The sequence below is a fragment of the Gobius niger genome, assembly GCF_951799975.1.
Source record: "Gobius niger genome assembly, chromosome: 15".
In the NCBI taxonomy this organism is placed as follows: domain Eukaryota; kingdom Metazoa; phylum Chordata; class Actinopteri; order Gobiiformes; family Gobiidae; genus Gobius; species Gobius niger.
In genome coordinates this window covers 27,929,892-27,957,064 of record NC_136866.1, presented here as the reverse complement: position 1 = coordinate 27,957,064, position 27,173 = coordinate 27,929,892, and the positions used below count along the sequence as shown (strand labels likewise).

At 42.6% G+C, this 27,173-nt stretch overlaps 2 protein-coding genes across 2 annotated transcripts; both read left to right on the top strand.

Annotated features, from left to right (window-relative positions):
* The first annotated feature begins 989 nt into the window (after nucleotides 1-989).
* On the top strand, nucleotides 990-6,195 carry LOC306975319 (claudin-20-like). The gene is made up of 3 exons (XM_079572836.1): nucleotides 990-1,109; nucleotides 3,852-4,052; nucleotides 5,603-6,195. The coding sequence occupies exons 2-3, from the start codon at nucleotides 3,880-3,882 to the stop codon at nucleotides 6,177-6,179; spliced, it is 750 nt and encodes a 249-aa protein (XP_079428962.1). The 5' UTR covers nucleotides 990-1,109; nucleotides 3,852-3,879; the 3' UTR covers nucleotides 6,180-6,195.
* A 7,468-nt stretch (nucleotides 6,196-13,663) lies between these two features.
* LOC306975262 (cytochrome P450 2K1-like) lies at nucleotides 13,664-26,838 on the top strand (the record flags this gene model as incomplete). The annotated part of the gene is made up of 9 exons (XM_079572759.1): nucleotides 13,664-13,849; nucleotides 19,452-19,620; nucleotides 23,058-23,207; nucleotides 23,288-23,448; nucleotides 23,547-23,720; nucleotides 24,242-24,383; nucleotides 25,397-25,581; nucleotides 26,383-26,524; nucleotides 26,635-26,838. The coding sequence occupies 9 exons, from the start codon at nucleotides 13,664-13,666 to the stop codon at nucleotides 26,820-26,822; spliced, it is 1,497 nt and encodes a 498-aa protein (XP_079428885.1). The 3' UTR covers nucleotides 26,823-26,838.
* Nucleotides 26,839-27,173: the final 335 nt, after the last annotated feature.

Genomic DNA, 27,173 nt, shown 5'->3' with positions numbered 1-27,173 from the left:
ATTGGTTTTCCCCTATAATTTACCCCCGTGTCCCTCGCACTTCTGCCCCCCCACGCGTGTTCGTCTGCAGATAACCTCCCTCCCTCTCTCTCTCTCTGCCTCCTCTTATCGAGGCGGCCCAGCAGCGCAGCCCATCATCGCCTCAAACGTCCCACTTTAGCCCCCGCCGACGGCCCGTCAGTCCCGGGAGCGAGAGGGAAACGCTCCACGGGGTCGAGCGGTGAAGAATCCTCACATTTGTGGATATTGTTACTGGAAAAGCTCAAAAATCCTGCAGAATTTTTTGCTTTCTTTGCCTCTTTTGCACCTGAATACCTCACCAGAGCATTTATTTAATCAATCTTTCATTTTAGCGATTCTTAAAAAGGACAAAAATCACATTGTCTTCCTCATTTCTGTATAATCAACAATCTCCTCATTAAGGCCTTTTTTTATTCTGACTTTGTCTCTGCAGGAACCTCTATGAACCTCAACATCTGGATCCACTTTCCTACAAATCCATGAAAGAAAAACTGATCATTTTTTGCAAAAAGGAACGTCATTTTTTTCCCCTGAGCTGAGAAATTCCAAGGGTTTTTATTTCCATGAACTGATGAGAATTCCCCTCCAAACTTCTGATTCTCCATAAACGACGTGTTTGATGCATGTTTCTGGAATGGCGTGATAAAAAAAACGCGCGACACATAATTTCCTCCCCGCCGCTCGACTGAAAACATCTGCAGTGCCGCTCGCGTCTCCAGAACGAGGACCTGATTGGAACGCCGCAGATTTTTTTTCCACCAAACACTTCCTCGCCGATCGCTCTTCTCGCTCTTCTCGTTCCTCCAACAAATCGGTCGAATTTCTCGCCGTTTTTTTTCCCTGCGATTTTTTGGTCCGTTTTCCAGGATTTGCGCGGTGCGTTCACTGTCATCAGATAAGACGCTGCGGCTCCTTCACTGACCTTCGGCTGCGTCGGCGAAAACCGCGGCTTTTTCCTCCCGAAACCATGATACGATCTGGGGAAACGGCGAATTGAACGAGCCCAGGATGCAGATTCGGAGAGAAATCCTGATGCAAAGAGCGAGAGACGGGGATGATTTCAGCCACGGCGACGACAAAAGGCTGAGGTCAGTCACGGTTTTTTATTCTTTTTGTCTCGTTTATTAGAATTCGTTTGAGTAAAGTGAACAAACTCCTGAGTTTTATTACATTCTGTCTGTATTTAATGTTTCTTTTAACCTCTTACCACCCGCCTGAACCAAATGCATTCAGTTCGGTCTGTGTAACACCTCATTTGAAAGCTAAGACCCACAAAACTGATCTTTTTCCTTGCGTTGTTGCTGTGTTGTGTCACCTTTTTTATGTTTTTTTTTTTTTTTTTCTTATTGGTCAAATTTTTGTTGAGTTTTTGTAATTTTTTTGTTGAGTTTTTGTCACATTTTTGTTGAATTCTTGTCACTTTTTTGTCACTTTTTGGTTGAGTTTTTATTACATTTTTGTTGAATTTTTTTTCACTTTTTGGTTGAATTTTTGTCACATTTTTGTTTAATTTTGGTCACTTTTTTTTTTTTTGTCACAATTTTGTTGAATTTTTGACACTTTTTGGTTGAGTTTTTGTCAATTTTTTTTCACATTTTTTTCACATTTTTGTTGAGTTTTTGTCACTTTTTTGTCACTTTTTGGTTGAGTTTTTGTTGAATTTTTGTTGAATTTTTTTCACTTTTTGGTTGAATTTTTGTCACATTTTTGTTGAATTTTGGTCACTTTTTTTTTTGTCACAATTTTGTTGAATTTTTGACACTTTTTGGTTGAGTTTTTGTCAATTTTTTTCACATTTTTTTCACATTTTTGTTGAGTTTTTGTCACTTTTTTGTCACTTTTTGGTTGAGTTTTTGTTGAATTTTTGTTGAATTTTTTTCACTTTTTGGTTGAATTTTTGTCACATTTTTGTTGAATTTTAGTCACTTTTTTTTTTTTCTTTGTCACTTTTTGGTTGAGTTTTTGTCAAAAGTTTGTCAAATTTTTGTTGAATTTTTTTTACATTTCTGTTGAGTTTTTGTCTCTTTTTTGTTGCATTTACATCCTTGTTTTACTCTCATTTTTTGTGCCTGTTTTGGTGCTTTTTTCCCCAAGAAGCTTTTTGATTAGGGTAAAGCCAAACTGGAGAAAACGGGATCCGTTCAGGTGAGAGTTAAGAGGTTAACATCAAAAGAGCCACATTGGCGAGTTCTAAACCAAAAGAAAATCCCAAAGAGCTGCTATAGTATTTTTTTTAGCCTGCACCAGGGGGTAGGCAACGTCAGGTCCGGGGGCCAAATTCGGCCCTCCAGCATAAAACCTTTGGCCTCCAAGAGAATTTTGAAGAACATTTATTCATAAATCAGAGACCAAACAAAAAGGACTCTAAAATGTGGAAAATACTGTCAATATTATCACATTTCCCAGTAAAACATCCCATTAGGTCATACTACTGTATATCATGAGCAAAACTTGTATTTGTAGAGAAAAGGTGCTTTACTTTGGGCTAAAATTGTGAGTTTCGGCTCTTGGTGTTTTGGCAATGAAGCAAATCGGCCCTCCATGACACAAACGTGCCTTCACACTTATTTAATAGATAGCATGATAATAATAAATGAATCAAAACTAAAAATGATGCACAATCTTTGAAACTGCACTGCAAAATTTCAGCAAATCCTTGTCACTGCCTTTGTTCTGGTGCAGATTTCGCCTCATGCTGTTGTAGATTATCACCAAATACACGCGATGAAGAGCTCAACGGCGCCGCTCTGCAGGTTTAAAAAAAAAAAGAGAACGCTGGCGGTTTTAGAATAATTTATATTATATTATATTTCAGGGTTTATTCAGGCAGAACAAAAAAAAATCTATGCATGTTTAGTTTCTTAAGAACATTTCATCAAAGAAAGGAAAGAGAATTAAACAAAACAGGCAACTTCATAGCAAAAAATCTGGTCAATTTCAGCCAAAATTGCAAAAGAGAAAAAAAATATTTCAGAACAGAATTTATATTGGGTTATAAAACACTGTGTAGCTTTGTGTTCTATGATCCTCATGGTGGGGAGCTGAGATTGTTGCAATACCACCCCCTGGTGGTCAGGGGCGACTGCAAGAGATACTTGGGATCATTGATTCTAATGAGACTTCAAATGTCCCAAGAACGGCTTAAAAGCCTGGCTCCAAAGAGTTTTTCTTTTTCTAAAAATCGCTTTGACCCAGGTGATCACGCTGGGGGAGGGGAAATCTTTTTAACCACGCTGGTTTTTGCTTATTAGCCTGAAATTTGTAAGCATTTTCAGTACATTGACTGGCTCCAGGGCCTGTCAATCAAGCTCTGGAGCTTTGTGGAGGCTCCGCCCCCCTGTGAGCGCAGGGCTTCCCGCCCTTTTGCCCTTTAAAGGAACAGGCTGCTGTTTTTTTTAGATTAACCTCAGTTCGTCTTTATCTAAAGCCTAAAGCCTACATCCTATATGCCAGTGTTATGAATCATTTGAAAGCTAAGACCTACAACACTGGTCGTACCTTTTTCGTTGCGTTGTTAATGCGTTTTACTCCCATTTTTGTTATTTTTTAAAAGCGTTTTCGTCGTTTTTTTCACTTTTCTATTTGTGATATTGCTGCTTTTTCGGCACATTCTTGTCACTGGTTTGTCACATTTTAGTCACTCTTTCCAAACACTTGAATAACTCTCCACAGGGATGAGTTCATAACCACATTTCACAACTCGCAGAGACACTTTCCAGGGTCACTTTCACAGAAATGCAACAAAACTCTCCTGCAGCTTCATCAAATAAATCCAACCACTTTATTATCAGATGAACAGTCACTGACCTTTCTGCCGCGCCTCTCCCCAGGCCGTGACCGCCTCCTCCTCGCTGCGCCATGCTCTCGGCCGCGGTGCAGATCTTGGCGTTCGTCCTGGCGCTGTTCGGTTTGGTGGGCGTCACCGTGGCGACCGTGCTGCCCAACTGGAAGGTGTCGGTGACGGGCTGGACGAGCCTCATGACGCCCATCTCCCACATGCAGGGGCTGTGGATGGACTGCAACTTCTACAGGTGTCCCACACACAGTGACCTGCGGGGGTCCCCCAGGGGTCGATCCTGGGGCCCCTCTTATTCAATCTGTACAAACCTCAGTCAGTCAGTACGGTCAAATATTACTGCAGTAGAAGTTGCTCAGGCAAATTTTACTCACATGACAGTAGTTTGCTGTAGATACGTAAGAAGTAGGAAGGAAAAATAACTTTGCAGCTTCAGTAACAGTTTGTACGGCAGCATGACGGGGACAAACCTTTGTTTTGACTCAACGGTATTGGCCTCACATCTGCACATCTGGGCAGGGAGTTCAGGATGCTCTATAGTCCCTCTGTAGAAGAACCACACAGTGATGGTCAGGATGCTCTCTATAGTCCCTCTGTAGAAGAACCACACAGTGATGGTCAGGATGCTCTCTATAGCCCCTCTGTAGAAGAACCTCACAGTGATGGTCAGGATGCTCTCTATAGTCCCTCTGTAGAAGAACCTCACAGTGATGGTCAGGATGCTCTATTGTCCCTCTGTAGAAGAACCTCACAGTGATGGAGCTGGTAAGGATGCTCTCTATAGTCCCTCTGTAGAAGAACCACACAGTGATGGAGCTGGTCAGGATGCTCTCTATAGTCCTTCTGTAGAAGAACCACACAGTGATGGAGCTGGTCAGGATGCTCTCTATAGTCCCTCTGTAGAAGAACCTCACAGTGATGGTCCGGATGCTCTCTATAGTCCCTCTGTAGAAGAACCTCACAGTGATGGTCCGGATGCTCTCTATAGTCCTTCTGTAGAAGAACCACACAGTGATGGAGCTGGTCAGGATGCTCTCTATAGTCCCTCTGTAGAGGAACCACACAGTGATGGTCAGGATGCTCTCTATAGTCCCTCTGTAGAAGAACCACACAGTGATGGTCAGGATGCTCTCTATAGTCTCTCTGTAGAAGAACCTCACAGTGATGGTCAGGATGCTCTATAGTCCCTCTGTAGAAGAACCTCACAGTGATGGTCAGGATGCTCTCTATAGCCCCTCTGTAGAAGAACCACACAGTGATGGAGCTGGTCAGGATGCTCTCTATAGTCCCTCTGTAGAAGAACCTCACAGTGATGGAGCTGGTCAGGATGCTCTCTATAGTCCCTCTGTAGAAGAACCACACAGTGATGGAGCTGGTCAGGATGCTCTCTATAGTCCCTCTGTAGAAGAACCTCACAGTGATGGAGCTGGTCAGGATGCTCTCTATAGTCCCTCTGTAGAAGAACCACACAGTGATGGTCAGGATGCTCTCTATAGTCCCTCTGTAGAAGAACCACACAGTGATGGTCAGGATGCTCTCTATAGTCCCTCTGTAGAAGAACCACACAGTGATGGTCAGGATGCTCTCTATAGTCCCTCTGTAGAAGAACCACACAGTGATGGTCAGGATGCTCTCTATAGTCCCTCTGTAGAAGAACCTCACAGTGATGGAGCTGGTCAGGATGCTCTATAGTCCCTCTGTAGAAGAACCTCACAGTGATTTGTCAATAGAATATCGTGAACGTGACTTATCGTCCTGTACAAATAAAGCTGCTTTGTCTTCCAGCTCGGGCGTGTTCAGCTGCACGGTGAAGAACAGCATGCTCAGTCTGCCGCCGTACCTCCAGATGACCAGGATCTCCATGGTTCTGTCCGGCCTCGTCACCGGGTTCGGCGTCTGTCTGGCGTCCCTGGGGCTGAAGTGCACGCAGTGGGGCGGCAGTCGGCGGGCGAAGGCTCACACCGCCATCGCCGCGGGAGGCTGCTTCGTCCTGGCGTCCGTCCTGTGCCTGGCCCCCGCGTCCTGGTTCACCAACGAAATCATCACCGCCTTCCTGACCACGGACGTGCCGGAGAACAGCAAGTACCAGCCGGGCGGCGCTCTCTGCTTGACGTTCGTGTCCGCGGGCTTCCTGCTGGCGTCCGGGGTGATCTTCTGCCTCTCGTGTCCGAAGCGCTCGTCGGACCGGCCGAGCGCGGCGGGGAAAGTCGTGCGGCTGAGCATCCGGGGGACGCAAACGGACTGCGGGAAAGCGGTGAGGATACAGGAGCGGGCGGCGGGGCGGGACAGCCCGGCGGCGGGAAGCACGAGCTCGAGGGCGGAGCAGACGAAGGACAGCTACAGCCTGCAGGAGTACGTGTGACCGTGGACGAGCACAGGGCGGCGCCGCAAAAACAAAATGGTTGACCCGGACGAGGCTTTGGAAACCGCAGTAAAACACACGGACAGTTTTACATCAGCTTCAAACAAATGTTGCTTTTCAGAGCCGCCAAAAAGCTCAGGAGGAAATCCAATCTCTATGGAGCGACAATAGACCTTTTATCGAAGCAATGACATGTTTGAAAAGGAACAAAAGTGGTTTATTCAGACGCGAGAATGTTTTGCGAGGGAATGTTCTTCTTCTGATTAAAAAAAAAACAAATGGGCTAAAGATTTGCCTTTTTCAGTCGTGCCAAAGCTCATCCTTTCCCTGATGACGTCACTTTCGAGCTCATGTTGACTTTGTACTGTACTTTCTGATGAATGTCACAGCGACACTAACGCTCCACTGCTGCACTTCTACAGAAATAAGAAGTAAATGTCATATATGCTTTTAACCATTTTAACCTCATCGTGAGTTCCTGAAGCTTTGCACAACCGCAGCAGGAAAATAGAGCTCTTTTATATGCAAAAAATAAACTCACTTAAGGTCTGTCATTTTGGTTTTGGTTGGATAGATAATGTCTGTTATCAATTCGTTTTTTATGTTACAAATAAAAAAGAAGCTTTCAAAAAGAAAACAGAGAAAGAAAAGAACTACTCTTTCACCTATTGCTCCACAACTACTTTAACAAATGCTGAATGATGGATGGATTTTTCCACCAAATAGAGAAACGGAGACATGGAGTGGAGAAACGTAGCCCATAAATACATAATAATGGAGAATGCTAACCATTGTGCTACATGCTAACGGCTAACAGAACTGTTTGCTCTGAGCGTTTTCCTGCAGACCCATGGGAACGCGCTTCTCTATGGTCCTCATGGCGGGAGCTGACATGGCTGTAGCAGCACCCCCTGGTGGTCAGGGGCGACTCCTACAGACACTTTGACCTTCCCTAGCGCTGCTTTAAAGCCTGGCTCCAAAGGGTTTTATTTTCTAAAAACCGCTATGACCCATGTGACAACGCTGGACGAGGTGACATACTAGGTGAGGGCAGGACGTCCCGCCTTTTTACCCTTTTAAAGAACAGGCTTCGTCAGTTAATGTCACAGACCGCTCGGGACAACTACAATAAATGGGGCTGAATAGATAATCGATCTTTTGAATACTATACCAATGCTACAAACACATACTACCGTGTTATTTAATGAAGTTTAGGGGTTATTGGACTCGACAATGAGCAGAAACTGAACCTCTTAACTCCCGCTAAAATGTTCAGCTTTCCCCAAATTTGAAAGCTTCTTGACTGGAGAGTTCAGCTCATCTGTAAGCTGGACTGCCTCGTTATCACGGTGACGCTTTCTTTGCTCTATTTATGTCACATTTTTGTTGCATTTTTCCAGCTTTTCGTTGGGTTTTAGTTGCCTTTTTGACAATTTTTCTCTGCTTTTTTGACAATTGTTTTTTGCTTTTTTGACAATTTTTTTCAGATTTTTTAAACATTTTTTTCAGATTTTTTGAAAAACATTTCTGCTTTTATAACAATTTTTTCTGCTTTATTGACTAATTTTTTCAGCTTTTTTTTTACCAGTTTTTGCCACTTTCTTGTAAGCGTTCTGTGGCGTTTTTGTAACTTTTTTGTTTGTTTACATCTCGTTTTCATTTCTATTTTGGCGCTTATTTTCAAGAAGCTTTTAGATTTGGGTAAAGCCAAACTGGAGAAAATGTGCTTGGTTCAGGTGGGACTTAAGAGGTTAACTGAATATGATCATTTAGGCTTTTTGACATCGCCTAAATCTGGTCAGTGTTTGACAACATCTGAAAACTACGGAGCCCTGGAAGTGACAGACAAAAATAAAAATAAAAAATGGAATGTAAAAATTGATAAAAAAAAAAAAAAAAACTTGGGCTAGAAAATAAATATAATCAAAATGTATTTCTTTTTTATCCATCCCCCCCCCCAAGATAATTTGTGGTGTAAAAAAATAATAATTATAATAATTAAACAAACAAAAAAAATGTTTTTTTTTATATTTCTTCAAAAAGTGTGTTTCTTTTTTGTTTGTTTTTCACCCCTCCCCACAAATTTTTTTGGTCTGATGCCACTTCAAGGGCTCCGTAGGAAACATCTGGATCATTCATAATTTGCAATGAGTGATGGCTAATGCTGACAGCTATAGGGAAAATACATTGAGACGACTCACGGACTCTTTCCAATGGTGAGAAAAAAGCTACCTGTGTTTTTTTAATTACTTTTGGTTTATTTGCTGATAAAAAGCACTATTCCGGGTGGTAAAATCTCATATTCACGGTTCAGTGTGAGATGGAGAAAGGAAAAGCATTGGAAATTCTAGACATGGATTTTTTTTCAGGCATGTTTTGGCGGGTTTGGCTGACCTGGCAACCCGCCGCATATACACGAGGATCAAACGGTGCTTCTTCTTTTTATTTCAAATGTTGATTTTTCAGGACTGGACAATCCACTTATTTTTATTTGTGTGCTGAAAGTCCTCCAGAAAATGAGTAAAAAGAGTGAAAAATGTGATTCCCATAACAAGCTTTAACAGCAGAACTAACCGGTCTTTACACTTTAATCAGATTAACCTGTTTTCTTGAACGTGTTGAGCCTCAAAGGAGCAGAATGTAAAATGAGCTATGCAGAAATAAATGAATGTTTTAAAAAAAATAAAATCCATTTCAGGGGCTTTTGCGTCTGAGTTTTTATTATTATTATATTACACGATCTGTCGCAGGATCGTGTTGTGGGTTCAAAGGAGGTTTATAATGTTCTTGATTTCTATCATTTCCTCACGCTCCACTGGCCCCGCCCACCTCCGCCCGCCGCTCACACACGCACACACACACTCACTACTGCCACCTCAGGTCTTAAACATAACTGCAGTTCTATATTAAAGGGATATTTCAGGATTTCTGACGTAGGGCCTAATTTCCTAGTTATCCAGAGTGTTGTTGATTTCTGGAGATATTTTTTTTTGTAATTCATGCAGTTCTTATATTTCAAGAGTTTTGTGGCGCTAGGCTAGTGCTAGGCTAGTGCATTTCTATGGTATCAGCTAGCCTGCATTAAAAACAGTCTGACCCGCTCCACAGAGCACCTGAGGCAAATCACTTATAACACCAGACTAAACATATACATGTTGCGTCACATGAATGATCGCATTTTGAGGGACTATTTTCCAGCAGATCACTCCGCCGCTGCGTAGCTTATACAACCACGAAGCTGATGCTGCTCAAATATAAGGTATTTTAAATGCAAAATGGTTAAAATTACTCTATGGACACAGGCATTTATATGGTTAGTCTGGTGTTATAAGGGATTTGCCTCTGTTTTTAATGCAGGCTAGCTGATACCATAGAAATGCACTAGCCTTGCACTAGCCTAGCGCCACGAAACTCTTGAAATATAAGAACTGCTTGAATTACAAAAAAAAAAAAACTCCAGAAATCAGCAACACTCTGGATAACTAGGAAATGAGGCCCTATGTCAAAAATCCTGAAATATCCCTTTAAGGTGGCGGTTCCAGGATTGGTACAATCCATTAAAAAATGTCGAAATGACTGAAATATATTTAATATTACTTTAAATTGCCAAATAAAAGAGTACAAAACTGATCTACAATGTTTCCTCACGATTTGTTTTTGTTGTTGCTTTGTTCTTCCTTGTTTACGTCTCGTTTTTGGCGCTATTTTTGAGGCTTTAAGACTTGGGTAATGCCGGAAATGTGCTCGGTTAAGGTGGGGTTAAAGGAGATTTTGGATCTGAATAAGCATTTAGAAGTGAAAGAAATCTGTAAAAATTCTAAATTTCTTTTTTGGGTTCAAAGAAGAATAATTTTATTTATATAGTGCCTTTCACAGACATAGTCACACAGCGCTTTACATGAGACAAAGCTCAATAAATCAGGCAGGAAATAGATATAAAAAAATCCTTCTGAAAAAGCCTTCAAACCCTTATGAAGTCCAAGCCTGTAAAAGGTGGAGTCTGTAAAAGTGACTAAGGTGGAGATGTTGTTGCAAAAGCGGAATGAAAACGTCCTCACAGTTTAGTAACTTTGCACATGCGCCCTGTGTATATGTCTCCCGTCTTTAGCCGCTGCTGTCTCCCGCAAAGGAAATGACCATATTTGGATTTACAGCGTCATCTCGGTCACAGCCTTTCGTGCTACACGTGGACACCAAACCTGTCAGTATTTGTGAATGGATGAGCGTGCTTGTGGGGTCCGCACCCTGCTCAGGGCATCTGCAGAGTTGGACAAGTCAAATTTAAGACTTTTTAAGACCTTTTTAAGACCACAAAATCTCAAAAATAAGACCTGTTTTTGAACGCGCAATAAATAAATGGACTGTAAAGAAAATCACTGTCACAAAAATCCAAGTGTCAAACTGTTGTTTTTGATTTCACAGTGGGATGTACAAATGGAAGAACTTCATTTTTCACATTAGGCATTTTAACAACCATTCAAGTTTTAACAACCGTATCCCATAATAAGAATATTGAGATTGAATAATTACTCACAATTATCGACTGAATGAAAGAAAACAACAGATATTTAGTTTTTGTATTTAAAATGCTTTGTAATACTTGAGCTGGTAAACATTCACTGTTTCTAAAAATAAAAGCAGCTTTTCCACTCGTTTGCAACAACAAAACACTGTCAACTTTACAACTAATTATGGATCATAATTATTTTAATTATATTATTATTAAGCCAGAATCTAGTCTAGGTTTGATGTTTTCTAAACTGTCAGATGTTTTGATGAACAAAGTGAGAAACGTGTTTCTAAAGTAATAGGACTTTCTCTTTCCTTCTGTCCCTGAGCAGAGGAGCGTTCGCTTTGTGCTTCCCAACATTTGGACAAACTTTATTGTGAATGATGCCGTTCATTACCTTGAGTTGGATATTTACAGTGAAGGATTATCTCCACGTTGTTTCATATTGGACGTATCTTTCCCCCGACAGCAGCATTACGGATCCATCAGCGACACCTCGGTCATGTTCTGGATTCCTAAACTCTGATGACTACAGTGGTTTCTTTTGGGCGGATAAAGCTCTGAAGCAAAGTCCTTCTGCCTCGCTCCACTATCGCTGAGTTTACGTTGTTTGTGGCGGCGGCCAGTGCGGCGGCCAGTGCGGCGGCCAGTGCGGCGGCCAGTGCGGCGGCCAGTGCGGCGGCCAGTGCGGCGGCCAGTGCGGCGGCGTCGCTTCGGCCTCTCGGACCATGAGCGGCACCGGGCGGCTCCTCATCGCTGCTTCCGTCACTTTATTTGTCGACTTTTTAAACTAAATTGTGCGCAAATAATTGGGTCGTTGAACGTTAATTTTTAAGACCAGTTTACCGTGGATTTAAAACCAAATAGGTCGAATTTTAGACTTTTTAAGGCCTTATATTTGGATTCTTGAATTTTAGACTTTTTAAGACCCCGCGGTTACCCTGCCTGCTGGAGCTTGGGAAAGGTTGTCCTACAGAAACTGTTTTTTTCTGTGCGTGTGTTGGTGTGTTCAGAGCTCGCATTGACCTGGAAACTGTGTTGCTTCATCGTCATTAACAGTCTGACAATCCAGATAAGAAAACTCTCATTAAATAATTAACTTTTACTTCAATGGATTTTATCAGTAACAGCTCGACTCCAACTGGAGCTAAGTTTAAAGGAGAACTTTCACCTCTGGACAGCCATGGAAAAATGACTGAAGTACCAAAATGCTACAACAAATACTCCAACCACTGCTGCTACAGTTTCCACTTTTTACTGTTTAGTTTATTAGTTATTTATGTCTGTTTTGTTATAATGCTGAGAGCTTAGGGTAATTTTCTTCAATGAATAACCAACTCTCAAAGCCTTCTGACTGGAGAACCTACAGCTTATATGCAAGTGCGATACCTCATTTGAGAGCCAAGACCTTCTAGTTTCTAAAAATATGTGTAAGATATGTTTGCCCCCCTGTCCTGTTGGGGGCCAAACCCGGCATCTGAGGGAAGGGCTGGCAGGCATTGAAAGTTTTTTTTAATGAACATATTTCAGCTGCTTTCCTGCGACTGGAGTTTTAATCTGAGACACAGGACTCCATAAAGATTGACCAACAGTTAAGGCTGACCTAAAAAAACTGTCTCACCTCTGCACACAGTAACCAATGTCTTTATTGCCTTCTATTGGCGAGTGTTACGGCCTGTTAATGTTACAGCCACATCAAATATTTGCACTTGGTTAAAGGGCAAATCTCACAATTCTGATTGCGCGCCTACGAAGGGCCAATCTCACCGGCCTAGAGACTAGTTTGAGACTAAAGTTATCGGTCTCTGATGCGTCCCTTTGCAATAAGGCGAGTCTCGGTGAGAATCAACAGGTTCAATTTCAGAAGAGTCTGTGCACGGTCTCTGAGAGGTCTCTGAGAGGTCTCTGAGGTCTTCGAGAGGTCTCTGAGAGGTCTCTGAGAGGTCTTCGAGAGGTCTCTGAGGTCTTCGAGAGGTCTCTGAGAGGTCTCTGAGAGGTCTCTGAGAGGTCTTCGAGAGGTCTCTGAGAGGTCTTCGAGAGGTCTCTGAGAGGTCTCTGAGAGGTCTTCGAGAGGTCTCTGAGAGGTCTCTGAGAGGTCTCTGAGGTCTTCGAGAGGTCTCTGAGAGGTCTTCGAGAGGTCTCTGAGGTCTTCGAGAGGTCTCTGAGAGGTCTCTGAGAGGTCTTCGAGAGGTCTCTGAGGGCTTCGAGAGGTCTCTGAGGTCTCCGAGAGGTCTCTGAGAGGTCTCCGAGAGGTCTCCGAGAGGTCTACATGGTCTGAAGCAGCTGTGGCATTGTTGCGAACACTCTTTGTTGTCATTTTGTCTCCGAGACCTGTCGGATACCAAGGAGGTCTCAAAGAGTCAGATGGAGCCTCTTTGGGATCTCCTTGGTATCTGAGAGACATTGCAAGGACGTCACAGAAACGTCTCATCGGTTGAGGACAAGAAATAGTGTTCGCGACACAACTGCTTGAAAACATGAGACCTCTCGGAGACTCCACTGAAATCAAACCTGTTTGTTTTCACAGAGACCTGGAGACTCGCCTTGGAGACATTTCAGTGACCAGTGGCAACTTGAGTCTCCAACTAGTCTCCAGGCCAGTGAGAAAGGCCCTTTAGATTCATTACATATATATAGGGCCCACTATACTGTGATCTATCTGTGTTAGACAGTCTTATGATCCTCCAACAGTTTAAGACTCTCCTGAAGGAGGTTTTTCAAATGTAATGGAGTAAAAGTAATGAGTTCTCAACAAAAATATTACTGAAGTATAAGGTACACACTCTCAAAAAATACTTTCTTACTGACCATCTCAATATAATATGAAGGGTAAGGCTGAGTGTTTTTTTCCACCCCTGCGTTGTTGCTTATCTCCCTCCCAGAAAGAACACGCCTCTTTCTGCTCCTGCTCTCATATATGGACAGCTGTTTAAAAGCAAAGCTCCTGTTCACGGCTCACCAGAGAGAAGGCGAGATGGGCTTCACTGACGTGCTCCTCTCCAGTCCCGGGACGGTTCTCGGGGCAGTCCTGGTCCTGCTCTTGTTCTACCTGTTCTATGGACTGGGATCAGACCAGGGACCGCCGGGACCCAGGCCTTTTCCCGTGGTGGGAAACCTCCTGCAGCTGGATCTGAAGCAGCCCTACAACACACTGATGGAGGTGAGAGAGATATTTTGCTCTGGACGTCCTGCTCCCCGTCTTTAGAGCAGGGGTTCTCAAACTTTAAAGCTAATTCACAGAGGCCAAAGGTCCGAAAAAATGTATTCTGTCATTGCACTAAAATTGTAAAAATGTACAAATAATGTATTGTTGAGAGTGCATTGTAAGAAAAAGCCATAATGTTGGGAAATGTATAAAATGTTATATAAAGAGTAAGTCCTATGATGGGACACTCAAGCAGATATGACATGAGGTCTGTCACAATAATCCAAGTGATCAAAGAGTCATGAAATATAAAATGCTGTAAACCAGGCGTGTCAGACATGCGGCCCGGGGGCCAAATGCGGCCCGCGAGGTATTTTTTTGTGGCCCGCGAGAAGATTTCTCATTTACATTATATGCGGCCCGCCGGTAAATTGCATTGATTGAACAAACTAGAAATGCAATGACTGCAGAATTGCGGGAAGCGAATGCAGAAATTGCATAAACGGTTCAAATTGCATAAATTGCTTAATTTGCATAATCTAATTTGCATAAACTGGTAAAATGCATAAAATGTCATGTTGCATAAACTGTATTCACCTTATTCTGCCCCGCCCACTTTTGCCTCTTTTTGCTTTGTCTTGGCACTTCCGTTGTCCAGACACTTCCGGTCGAGCGCGAAGCCCGTTCATTTAAACAGAGAACGAGTGAAAATATTCTCCGCTCAAATCGGAATAAGGTTGATAAACTGCATACAGTGTTAAAATGAATGAATGGGTTAATTTGCATAAATTATGTAAATTGCATAAACTCTTTAAAATTCATAAATCCTAAATGGCATAAACTCTTAAGTTGCATAAACGCTTTAAAATGCATAAAGTTGTTAATTTGCATAAATTGTTAATATTGCATAAACTTTTATATTCCATAAACTGGTCAAACTGTTGAAAGTGCTTGATTGGCAGAAGCTGCACAAATGGCTGAAAGTCCTGGAGTCTCCCCATTGGCTGGATTCCCCCATACACACCAATGCAAAAATTTCAAACTCTCGTATAAAAAACTGGAAAACTGCAGAAGGCCAATTTTTTCTCAAAACCCACAAGTTGCAGAAGCTGAACATGCACAAAGTGCAGAAATTGCATAAAATGCAGAAAAAAGTGCAGAATAGCATGGATTTGCGGCAGCCCCATTATAAGTCAATGGGAAAAATCTCCAACATTTCGGCCGATTGCGGAAAAACCGTAAATTGCAGAAGTCCCAAAAGTAATAGCACCCTTCTCCTCAACATGCGGAACATTTTGATGCATAACTTGCATAAATTGCACAAAGCATGAAGGTGCTGAAAGCTCTAGAAAATCGGGAAAAAGATGGAAGAGGAATAATAACTAGAAATGCAATGGCTGCGCCATTGCGATTGACTGCGGAATTGCGGGAAGCGAATGCAGAAATTGCATAAACTGTTTAAATTGCATAAATTGCTTAATTTGCATAATCTAATTTGCATAAACTGGTAAAATGCATAAAATGTCATGTTGCGTAAACTGTATAAACTGCATAAAGTGGTAAAATGCATGAATGGGTTAATTTGCATAAATTATGTAAATTGCATAAACTCTTTAAAATTCATAAATCCTAAATAGCATAAACTCTTAAGTTGCATAAACGGTTTAAAATGCATAAAGTGGTTAATTTGCATAAATTATTAATATTGCATAAACTTTTATATTCCATAAACTGGTCAAACTGTTGAAATGGCCTCAGTGCTTGATTGGCAGAAGCTGCACAAATGGCTGAAAGTCCTGGAGTCTCCTGATTGGCTGGATTCCCCCATACACACCAAGGCAAAAATTTCAAACTCTCGTATAAAAAAACTGGAAAACTGCAGAAAGGCCAATTTTTTCTCAAAACCCACAAGTTGCAGAAGCTGAACATGCACAAAGTGCAGAAATTGCAGAAAATGCAGAAAAAAGTGCAGAAAAGCATGGATTTGCGGCAGCCCCATTATAAGTCAATGGGAAAAATCTCCGACATTTTGGCCGATTGCGGAAAAACGGTAAGTTGCAGAAGTCCCAAAAGTAATAGCACCCTTCTCCTCAACATGCGGAACATTTTGATGCATAACTTGCATAAATTGCACAAAGCATGAAGGTGCTGAAAGCTGGAGAAAATCGGGAAAAAGATGGAAGAGGAATAATAATAAAGAACATGAAAACCAATAATTGACTGCGGAAGAATTCCGCAGTCAATCAATTAGAACTACGTTTCCCATGAGGCACCGCGCGGTAGCGCCAATGCCGCTCTTCACTCCAAGGACTAGCATAGTGGACCGTGCGGACGTGAGAATGACAACATCAGACAGGGGAAGGAGATGCAAGCGCTTCTGCAGACGACTTATCAACTAACACTAAAGACTAAAAGCCTCGGACTGAGAGAGAGGAGCTCCTGAAACAGGTGGGACTGTCAGAACGCGAGGGAGAAACTTTAGTTGTTCAATTAACATGTGCTGGAAAAGTTACAGCAGCAGCAGGACAAAAAGCACCTTTACCATCTTTACCTTTATGACTTTACAAAGTGAACACTTTGTACTGTGTTTAAAAGCGTCACAGCAGTAAAATGAGGAGCTTTATCTCTCCATCTCTCTCTCAGAGCAACATTGTGTGCTCACAAGAAGTACATCATGTTAAATCATTTAAGCTTTATTAAGGACACATGTGCGACCACATGATCCATAGTTAAATTAAAAATAGAGAATATGGAAATGTATACAAAAAATACTGCAAATAATTACAGCAACATACATCCATCTACCCATCCTTCCATTTTCTTCACATTGGTGTGTCCTGAGATCAGCCCAGTCTGTATAATGGCATTTACACATTCATTATATTTATTTGACAGGGTAATTGTAAATAAACACAGTACAAAACAAGTTTGTTGCTGATTTTTAACTCCAGTCCTTGGTTGGGCTTTTCAACACTACATTAAAATGACATTTGTTTTACATTTTGCATTTCTTTCTAAATGGGCACAGACAGAGACTGGACCTGACTCCTGACTCACTGATGCCCTGAACCAAAATGAGATTTATTACAAGAACACTAACTGTCTGAGTCTTAGCTTAGAAATGCTTAAAAAGAAGCTTAAAAATGTGCAGATAGGTAATGCACCGTCTATGTTAAGATATATTATAGCAAACAATAAAAAGTTGCTAAATCATAATAAAAAAGGCTAAATCTGATGCGGCCCCCGACCAACACTGAGTTTGCATTTTTGGCCCCCGCTCCAAATGAGTTTGAGACCCCTGATGTAAACAGTGTCAAGGAAAAAAGTGGAGTTTGATTACATTGCACTGGGTCAGAAGAGCCAGCCGCAAGATGGCCGCCAGGATTGCCATTCGTTCCAACCATAGACCGTAAAAAGTAACAGCTACTTCTCGCCCGTCCCCGTTTGCCAAAATAACCACATTCGAGAGACAAATCATGGTGGAGTTATAGACTCCTCCTACCCTCTACCCTGCTGTGGTGGAGCCTGTTCCTAAAAAGGCATAAGGGCGGGATCCCTTATGCCAGGGGTAGGCAACGTCAGGCCCGGGGGCCAAAACCGGCCCTCCATCATCAAACTCTGGCCCTCGAGATTTGAGAAATATTATGACCTAAATCAGAGATCAAATGCCTGTTAAAGTACTCTAGAAATGTGAAAAATACTGTCAATTCCTTAAAATGTCTTAGCAGAGCACCCTTTTAGGCTACATTCCTAAAAGAATACTCAAAGAATACAAAGAAATGACTTAAATCTACTTGAATTAAGAGATTAAATCTAAAGATTGAATAGATTTGGTCTGGCCTTAAAGCAGATATGACCTATTCTTGCCAATGGAACAAGCACATGTTTTTTTCTTAATTCAGATTATTTTGTATAATTTCAAGTGAAAAAAAAAAAAAAAAAAACAACAGTAAAAGTTAATTTGGGGGATTGGGGGATTTCTATTTGTTCCATTGGCATTGGTGTTTTTATCTGATCTTAGATTAGTTCAAACAGACTCATTTTTTTTTTTTTTTCTTTTTAATTCAAGCGAATTTTATTAATTCATCTAACTTACAATGGACATTATTCCAGTGTATATGATGTACAACACTGGCACATGTAGAAAGTGATGCTTTACTAATTGCTTTAATTGGAGGGTCCGGCCCTTGGTCTTTTGACGATGAAGAAACCCGGCCCTCCACCGAGCAAACTTGCCGACCCCTGCCTTATGCCCTTATGCCCGCGGCCATTAGAGCTAATGACCGCGGGCATAAGGGTATTAGTATTCGAGATTTCTAAAATGTACCTTTCGAAAACCAGCCTGGTTTCTATATAGATATTTATTCTATATATATCTAGCTGTAGAATGTTTAGGAAAATTCGAAACCAGGCTTTAAAGTTGTTTTTAACTTGTCTAAAGTGCAATGTTTTCTAAAGGGAGACTAGCGGCTGCATGGATGTACTACAGCGATGGCGGCCCCTAGTGTCGTCGTCACAAAGCAGAGCAGCCAGCAGCCATTGCTTCCAACGTATTACTATACGTTTGTTAAAGCAGTACTAAGTAACGTGTTTACCTTAATAAATCCTTCCCGTAGTCCCTCTGGAGGTAATACAAGTGTTTATGGGATGATTGGAGGGTCTTTCATCTCCCCCTGGTGTCTCTGGACAGAAAACCATGTTTGCAACTTCACTGCCACCGGTCCGGAGAAAGCAATACACACTAATGGAATCACGAAGAAGAAGCTAACATGCTAACGGGCAAAGCTAACTGCGGGCTAACGTCACTTTAAACAGTATTTACAGCCAAGTTTGAGTGAAAAAAAATGTTTCCATTGTATAATTGGATGCACAGTAACCCTCTCTCCCTTCGCCTTTCCTGTCAGCGTAGTATTTACTCTCCAAGACAATTAATAAGTTAAAAAATCGTAACGACACCTGCAGTTGCGCTTATGGCCTCTAGGGGGAAGAGTTACTTAGTACTGTTTTAAGTGTGACATCACACACACATAATAATAACCTAAGTACAAACTGTGTATGTTCCATACAGAAACACAGCAAAAAACACTACTTTATCTGAATGTCCTGCTGAAATAACAACAGGTAAAAGGCAAAAAACTGTTTTACACCTAATTCAAACTATATAGCTCACAATTTTTCCAGGAAAAATGTAAATATTTTTACATTTAAAATAAGCGTATGGAAAAATAATGTGATAATGAAAATTAGAAAAGCCTTACTCAAGAAAACAGAGTAAATGTGATATTTCGTTGTGACCAGACATTTCCCTTTATAGTAAATAGGGGTAAAGCTCTATAGGACCCATCACTAAACAAGCGCATAGCCATGTCCTATCTAGAGTTTTATTAAAGAATGCGGAGCTCTATTAAACAGGGATTGGAAGTATGTATGTGTTTATATCTGTAGATATTAGTCATCGTCTTTGATATCATACTTGTAAGTTAGTTTTAGTCAAATTTTAGTCAGCAAAAATATGACTTTACTACAATTACGACGCACATTTCCCACATTCCCAGCTGTGTGAATGTAGTGTCTCACGTTCACATGAATCCTGATGTCCGTTTCTTTGGTCCCACAGTTTTCTCGGCAGTACGGCTCGGTGTTCACGGTGTGGCTGGGTCCGAAGAAGGTGGTGGTTCTGGCGGGATATAAAACAGTGAAGGAGGCTCTGGTGGACAACGCCGATGTGTTTGGGGACAGAGACGAATTGTACATTTTGACAGAAACTATGAAGAAAGACAAACACGGTAACAAACTCCGCAAATTGTAACTTAACGGCTCTATTTGTCAACATACCTTAATATATTAAGCCCGCAGAAACCACATCTTTCAGTCTTATACCAAGGAGTTTTAATATCGATATCCGAGTCCAAATCCCATTGGGTATTTTGGTCCCACCAAAAGCACCTGTGTGTGTCAGAGACCTTTTTTGGAGCAATTCCGCCGCGATATCCTCCAGATCAAGGCAAAAGGGGTTACAGCATGCAGTGGAGGGATATATTCAAGATATTAACCTCTTAACTCCCGCCTGAACCGAGAGGACCTTTTTCCTCACGTCATCAGATTTATTTTTTCCATAATTTTTTTTGTTGGCTATTCAACTCATTTTTGTAACTTTTTTTGTCTTTTATTGTCACATTTTTGTCATTTTTTTGTCTTTTTTTGTCAAATTTTAGTAATTTTTTCGTCAATTTTTAATCACATGTTTGTCACATTTTGTCACATTTTGTCATTTTTTTAATCAAATTTTTGTCATTTTTTGTGACATTTTTGCCACTTTTTCAGCAATTTTTCGTCACTTTTTTGTCAATGTTTTCTCACTTTTTTGTCACATTTCCATCATTTTTTTCGTCTCAGTTTTGTTGCTATTTTCACAGCTTTTTTCCAGAAGCTTTTGGACTGGGGTAAAGCCAAACTGGAGAAAATGTGCTCGGTTCAGGTGGGAGTTAAGGGGTTAAACTATTCAACGAAGGATAAAGAAACACTATTAACACTACAGCAAACAGACAGGTCTGCAGCAAAATCAAAGTCGCCTCATGATCTCTTCATTAAATGCAACAGCACCGCCTTGTGGACCAGTTGTGCTCTTGCGCTGCCCAGTAAGAACCCTCTTACTTCTCTACTATTGCTAAAAATAGAGACATTTTCCCGGTGCATTAAAGTCAGCTAATGCTAGCTAAACCTACAGGTGCCACAATGACAGTCATCTAGAGTCAGTTATCAGGACCGAGACAAAACTCACAGAACTTTTATCATAAAGGGAGACAAAACACGTGAGACTGTAGGATTGTAAAAATGTCACCAATGCAGTTAAAGTCACAGCTCCAGTGCCAGTTTGTTAAACGTTATGTGGCTGTTGGTAGCTAGATGTTAGCATGCTAAGGTGTTAGCCTAGTGGGTGGGCCCTAGCCTTACCTTAGAGCAGACGTATGCTTGTTTGTTGGGACACATTTATCTGGGCGTAGGCCGTTCACATTGTTTGATCCATTGTAGGTTCAGGTTTTGTTTTCACTTTGGGAAGGAAAATAAATGCTCTAATATAGGCCGGGGCCTTTATTTACTCAAGGGCATCTAGGACCAGGCCTTTATTGGAACCAGGCCACAATTAGAGACAGGCCTTTATTTCTATTTGAGCAAAACGGACGACCAGGAAAACGAAGAAAAACGAGATTTGTGTCCATTTGCATCTAAAATATTAGGTTCATTTATTAATTAACTTTGCAAACCCTCTCCCAGCGGCTGGAACACTGACGCCTTTTATTTTGTCGGGACAACAGGAAGTGTTTCGTTGCTGTTAGCGGAACATTGACATCAATGTCACTGCACGTTTCTGTTTCGTTTTTACCGTGGACCGGATTATTTGTTGTTATCTTGTGTAAAAGGCGAGTTTAGACGGAGCGTTTGTGTTTGTGATCGATCATGAGACTGACCCGAGAGAAGACGAGACGCTCGTGCTGATGGGAGGAGTTATTTTGAGGCGTGGGACTGACCTGCACACGGAGCAGCTGGACGTGCTTTGAAGACGCGATGGTGACTTTATTAAAACCCTGGAGGGTCAAACAACATTTGTTGTTTGCCCTGTTTCCAAATATCGTCACAGGAGGTTTGAAAAGTGGCTAAATCTGTGTCTAAGTTACGCTCGGATCAGCTCCTCCGCAGCGTCCCCATCGCCCCGGGTTCCCGTTTGTTTACTTCCTGCACATGAGTTTTCATTTACACCAGTATGAGACTAATTCCTAACATGGGGAATATTTCTACCGCTATAGTTTCTAATAAAAGCCCCGGCCTGTTTTAGAGACCGGCTTTAATTTGCCTCCGCCAGCCGTGATCCCGGCCACTGTCAGAGACCCGGCCCCTGTCAGAGACCTGGCCGCTAATGGAATACAGGCCAGTATTAGAGAATTTACGGTAACTCGACTCCTCCAGACACGCTCCTGTGGTACCTACTAGTGTCTGATTTACATCCTCCATAGGCAGATGCTTCACCATTTTGCTTCTTCTATGTCTGGTAGGGTTTTTGGTGGTTAGCAATAAAAAAAAAGTGCATCTGCTCAGTGCTCATTGTTGGTGTGTCCCATTGTTTAGCAGTCGATGTCTGCGGCATGTCGGACCTGGCTTCATAGTAACGGTTGCTTGGATGTCTGATTGGACAATCACCGTTTGGGGGCGGGGCTCGGCGAAAGGTAAATTATCTCATGGCTGACCCAAAATGTCAATGAAGATAAGCACTAGTTAAAGTTGTTCAGGGAGTGTCAGTTTAAGTTCACAGGGGCAGTTGAACATGACACCTCCCCTTCAAGATCACCAACCAGTCTGTCCTCGTGCCACAACACAGCTTTTATCACACATGATAAAAACATGTAGCTCTAGGAACAAGAAAACAATTAAGGTTAAGGGTAGGAAAATAGTTTGGGTTAGCGTTGACCCACTTTTTCCAAAGTTCAGGGTCCTTGGCGAAGGTAAAGAATGGAGGATATCTTCACTATCATATCATGGTTGGAGCATCCAACCACATAACAGCTTTTAGCCAACTTTTTTCAATTTAGAATACACAATAATAATAATAATAATAATAATAATAATAATAATAATAATAATAATAATGCATTGGTTTTGTATAGTGCTGTTCTGGACACTCAAACACGCTTTACATTGCACTATTCGTTCACTCCATACTCTGTGCTGGTAAGCTACTGTTGTAGCCACAGCTGCGCTGGGGTAAACTGACGGAAGCGAGGCAACCATTCTGCGCCATCGGCCCCTCCGACCACCAACAACCACTCACTCACAACATTCGCTAGGCTTCCTGGTGTTCCCAAACGGTCTCCCATCCAAGTACCGAGCAGGCCCTTCCCTGCTTAGCTTCCAAGGTCTGACGGGAATGGGCAGAGCAAAGACGGTGTGGCCACAATATGTCATTCACAGACAAAAGCATAATCCAATAAGATGATTGTTTTCACCGACGACGAGGCGCTACATTGAAAATGGCCAGATGTTTGGAATTGTTCTGATCTGATGCTTTCTGAGGTGTTGATACGTACTCCCACTCCCGCCTACTGGTGGATGTTTTTTGCTGTCCTGTCCCAATCAAGGGATCAGTAGTGAAATTCCCTCAGGGGTCTGTCTTAGGCCCTCTACTATTCGCACTCTTCAAGACTCAGCAGATGTTTCTCGCTCTGTCCAGGAGTGATATGGTCCAACAACGAGCCGTGGAGGGAGGTGCGTCGCTTCGCTCTGACGAACCTGAGAGACTATGGGATGGGGAAGAGAGCATGCGAGGACAAGATCACCGAGGAGGCCCAGTATCTCTGCGACGACTTCAAGAACTTTAAAGGTGAGACTTTGAAATCTTCACACCTCAAGTCACCACTGGACCCATATGAGCAAACCTTCAACTATTCATTTACTTCTTAGGAAAACCGTTCGACACCACTCAGCCAATGAACCATGCCGTCTCCAATATAATCTGCTCCATGGTCTACGGGAGTCGCTTTGAGTATGACGACCCTGAGTTTGTGACTTTAGTCAATGACGCCAACAGAATTTTGCAGCTCGGTGGGTCTCCATCAGTGCAGGTAATCTTCAGAGGAGACATTGTGTAATATTAAGCTTTAACATTGTTATAATGGTATGTTGTGAGTAAGTACTAGCTAAATACTTGCTTTTATTTTAGATTTATAACATGTTCCCGTGGCTCGGACGTCTGCTGCCGAAGAGGAATGAATTCATAAAGCTAAGAGTAAAGACCGAGAATCAGAACAGGCGGTTTTTCAAGAACTTGAGGGAGACGCTCAACCCCCAGATGTGTCGGGGGTTCGTGGACTCGTTTTTGGTTCGACAGAAAAAGGTGAGGCTTACCCTGATTATCAGTCCGTAGGTTGTGTGATCAAGACAAAAGCATGTTGTGGTTTTTTTCAGACAGACAGTTTCGCCGGCTCACTTTCTGCAGTCTTCCTCAGTTTGTTGCTGTGATGTGTCTTGTCAGCTGATTTACACAGGTTTTGGTGCTGTTCTCCAGCCGGTGGAGGTCGGACAACGGTCTGACTTCTTCAGTACAGCGTCCCAGGCGTGTGAAAGAAAGAAGGCCCCCTCATCCCGGTTTACTGTCCCGGGGCATGTTTCCAATTTCAATTGCCTCCTTAAAAAACAGTGCCAGAACCTGACAAGACACGTCACAGCAACATCATGTGATCAACTCTGAGGAAGACTGCAGAAAGAGAGCAGTCGAAACTGTCTGGTATGAAAAAAACAACACTGGTCTTACATAAAATAAAATGTTTTCTCTCTTTTTAACTGAAGAACACCAAATTATTCTTTTTGGAACCGAGATTGCAGCACTTTGTTCCGTATCGATGTGTTGTCCTTCAGGAGGAGGGAGTTCCCGACAGTCCGTTCGACGAGGACAACCTGCTGCAGACAGTTATGCAGCTGTTTGGCGCCGGCACAGACACCACGGCCACCACGCTGAGATGGGGCCTGCTCATCATGGCCAAGTACCCACACTTACAGGGTAATACGCACCACATCAGGGGGTTTGCGAGGTTTTTTCGATGGTCGAAGGATTTCCTTGTCAGCTCCTCGGCGCTGGAGTTTCTGAATAATCCGAGCGACAGATGCACATGTTTCAGCACGTGTGCTTTGCTTTGGTTCTTCAATTCGTTGCAGTTTATGAGCGTTTATAGAGAGGACAGATTCATATAAACTCGCTACGACGTGCAGTGCGGATCCTAAAACAGCCGAGACTTTAGTTTGAGATGAAGGGAAAGTGGTGCTTGAATCTGCAGGCGTGAATCTGCAGCGGCTGCAGATTTATAATATAAAGAGGCTGCAACGCAAAGGCATCGAGGAGAGGCATTGTTAATGAAGGAGACACATGTTCTGATGCATTGCTCAAGTAGAACCGGTTCTCAATTCCCATACCTACTTCTGAGTGTGATCTCTGCAGGTCAGAGTCCTTCCTCTCTTGCTATTTTCCCAACCAGGATGAGCGATGTCTTGCACAAATCAACAAATATTTCAAGAAAACCTCTACTGGCTACGTGTTAAAACATTATGTTGGACGTATACACACAACTGCAGGAATCTTCTGGGTTCATTGAACGTAGCCAAGTAAACAAGCCTTTACTCGCACCAAAGCAAGTACTAGTTTTCACCAGCTGAGGTCATTGACATGAGAACTGGCCTGCACTTGTCCAAAGCCAGAGATTTCAAGGGGCTTGTCTCAATAAGTAAATAAATCCCTTTGTAGGGAGGATTTGCACAAGAACCATCACAATCGTTTACTGCAGAGCCTCAGTTAAATACTAACAACCTTCAGTGAACTTTGCACCCTCTCTGATGGTAAGTGCTCTCCTTTCTCCTGCCTGACCCCGATTGGCAGGCGGCCAACAAAATAAAACATGAACTGAGCACAGTGATGTTATTGTCCTGGGCTGAACTTGTGTGCAACAAAGGATGAAAAATGAAAGTCCTACAAGTTCTGATCGCACCAATCATTCTTCTTCTGTTTTTCTCGTCTCCCAGACCAGGTCCGTGAGGAGATCTCCGGAGTGATCGGAAGTCGCCAGGTTCTGACTGAGGACAGGAAGGACCTGCCGTTCACCGACGCCGTCATCCACGAGACTCAGAGAATCGCAAACATCGTCCCCATGGCCCTCCCCCACAGGACGTCCCAGGACATCACCTTCCAGGGACACTTCATCAAAAAGGTCAGTGTCGGAGCAAAGGCAGGGCCTGGCTCTATTTAAACACATTTATTTTACCAGCCATGAAGAAATCCCAATGACTTTCAGTGGTGATGGTCAAACCCCCCCCTCCCCAAAAACCTAAAATTCAAATGGTTGATACAATGCATAGATATTTAGCGCAAACATGAGATGATACAGACGAGAAGCCGTATGTGTGTTCAGGTTCGCTAGCGGTGAGAGTCCAAAGATATTTGATAAAACTCCAGATAGGGCACGTCCATCTTGTAACTGTCCGTTCTAACCCAGTGCAATGTGATCAAACAGAAACACCACTTATTTCCTTCAAACTGTTATGATCTATGTTTTAGTTGCTTCATGACTCTTTGATAATTGTGACTGACCTTATGTCATATCTGGCAAGAAAATAACCTTCACATTTTATTGTAGTTTTATAGGGGGGACAGACTTTAGCTCCATTTGTTCCTGTTTTTGCTCTGTCAAACACACCTACTTTAAAACAGTATTGTAGCATGACCAATATGTATTGAACATGGGACAGTGATACAGTGAATGCTAACCACTGAACCGTGGGAATGAATGGAGAAAAGAAGCTAATACGACTAAACAACACAATGTATCTTTGCCCGTCTCCTTTCGCCTTGTTAGCCTCCGTCTGAACTTCAACCTCTCGTCACTGTTTTTCTTCTTGTTTGATGATCAGCCCGGCCTGGTTCCGCCTGGGTCTAAATGCTTGAGGATTTTTATGATCTAATTAATTTACTTGATGAAGCCCTAGTTCTAACCCGCCTCGTCTCCCTGTAGGGCACCACAGTTTACCCCCTCCTCACCTCGGTCCTCTACGACGAGAGCCAATGGGAAAAGCCTCACAGCTTCCATCCCGCTCACTTCCTCGACAAAGACGGGAAGTTCGTCAAGAGAGACGCCTTCATGCCTTTCTCCGCAGGTGGGAACTAATAACAAGGATGTTATCGATACACATTCATTTGTAAAAGTGCCGTTTTCTCAAAGTGAAAGCTTGTATTGTCTTTTTAACGTGGCTCCTCCCTTTTGCAGGCCGCAGGATTTGTCTGGGTGAAGGCCTGGCCCGGATGGAGCTGTTCATCTTCTTTGTGACTCTGATGCAGCATTTTCGCTTCACGCCGCCCCCTGGTGTCAGCGAGGAGGAACTGGAGCTGATCCCGCGCGTCGGCTTCACCCTGAACCCCGCGCCTCACCAACTCTGTGCCGTCCCGTGTCTTTAAATCACTAAACATAGGGCTGGGCAATTAATCAAATTTTTCTCTAACTGAGATTAAATAAAGGTCGATCACGTTAATCGCGGGGTGCGTTTTAATCAAGGAGAATTGGCCAGTTTTGTCACAGTCTGGAAAAATATATGGGCGGCGCAGCTGCAGCACCTGCCAGGTCAATCCCAGGGAAACACTCGGCCCAAACAAACAGGAAACACAGATGATACATACGGCAGCTTAAGGTCCAGGTGATTTTATGTGTAAAATCAGCTACAAAGTTGCGCTAACTCGTCTAAAGGGCAAAATGAAACACGCGGACACGAGGATGAAGAGTTTAAACCTTCGAAGTTGGAAAACCATCAG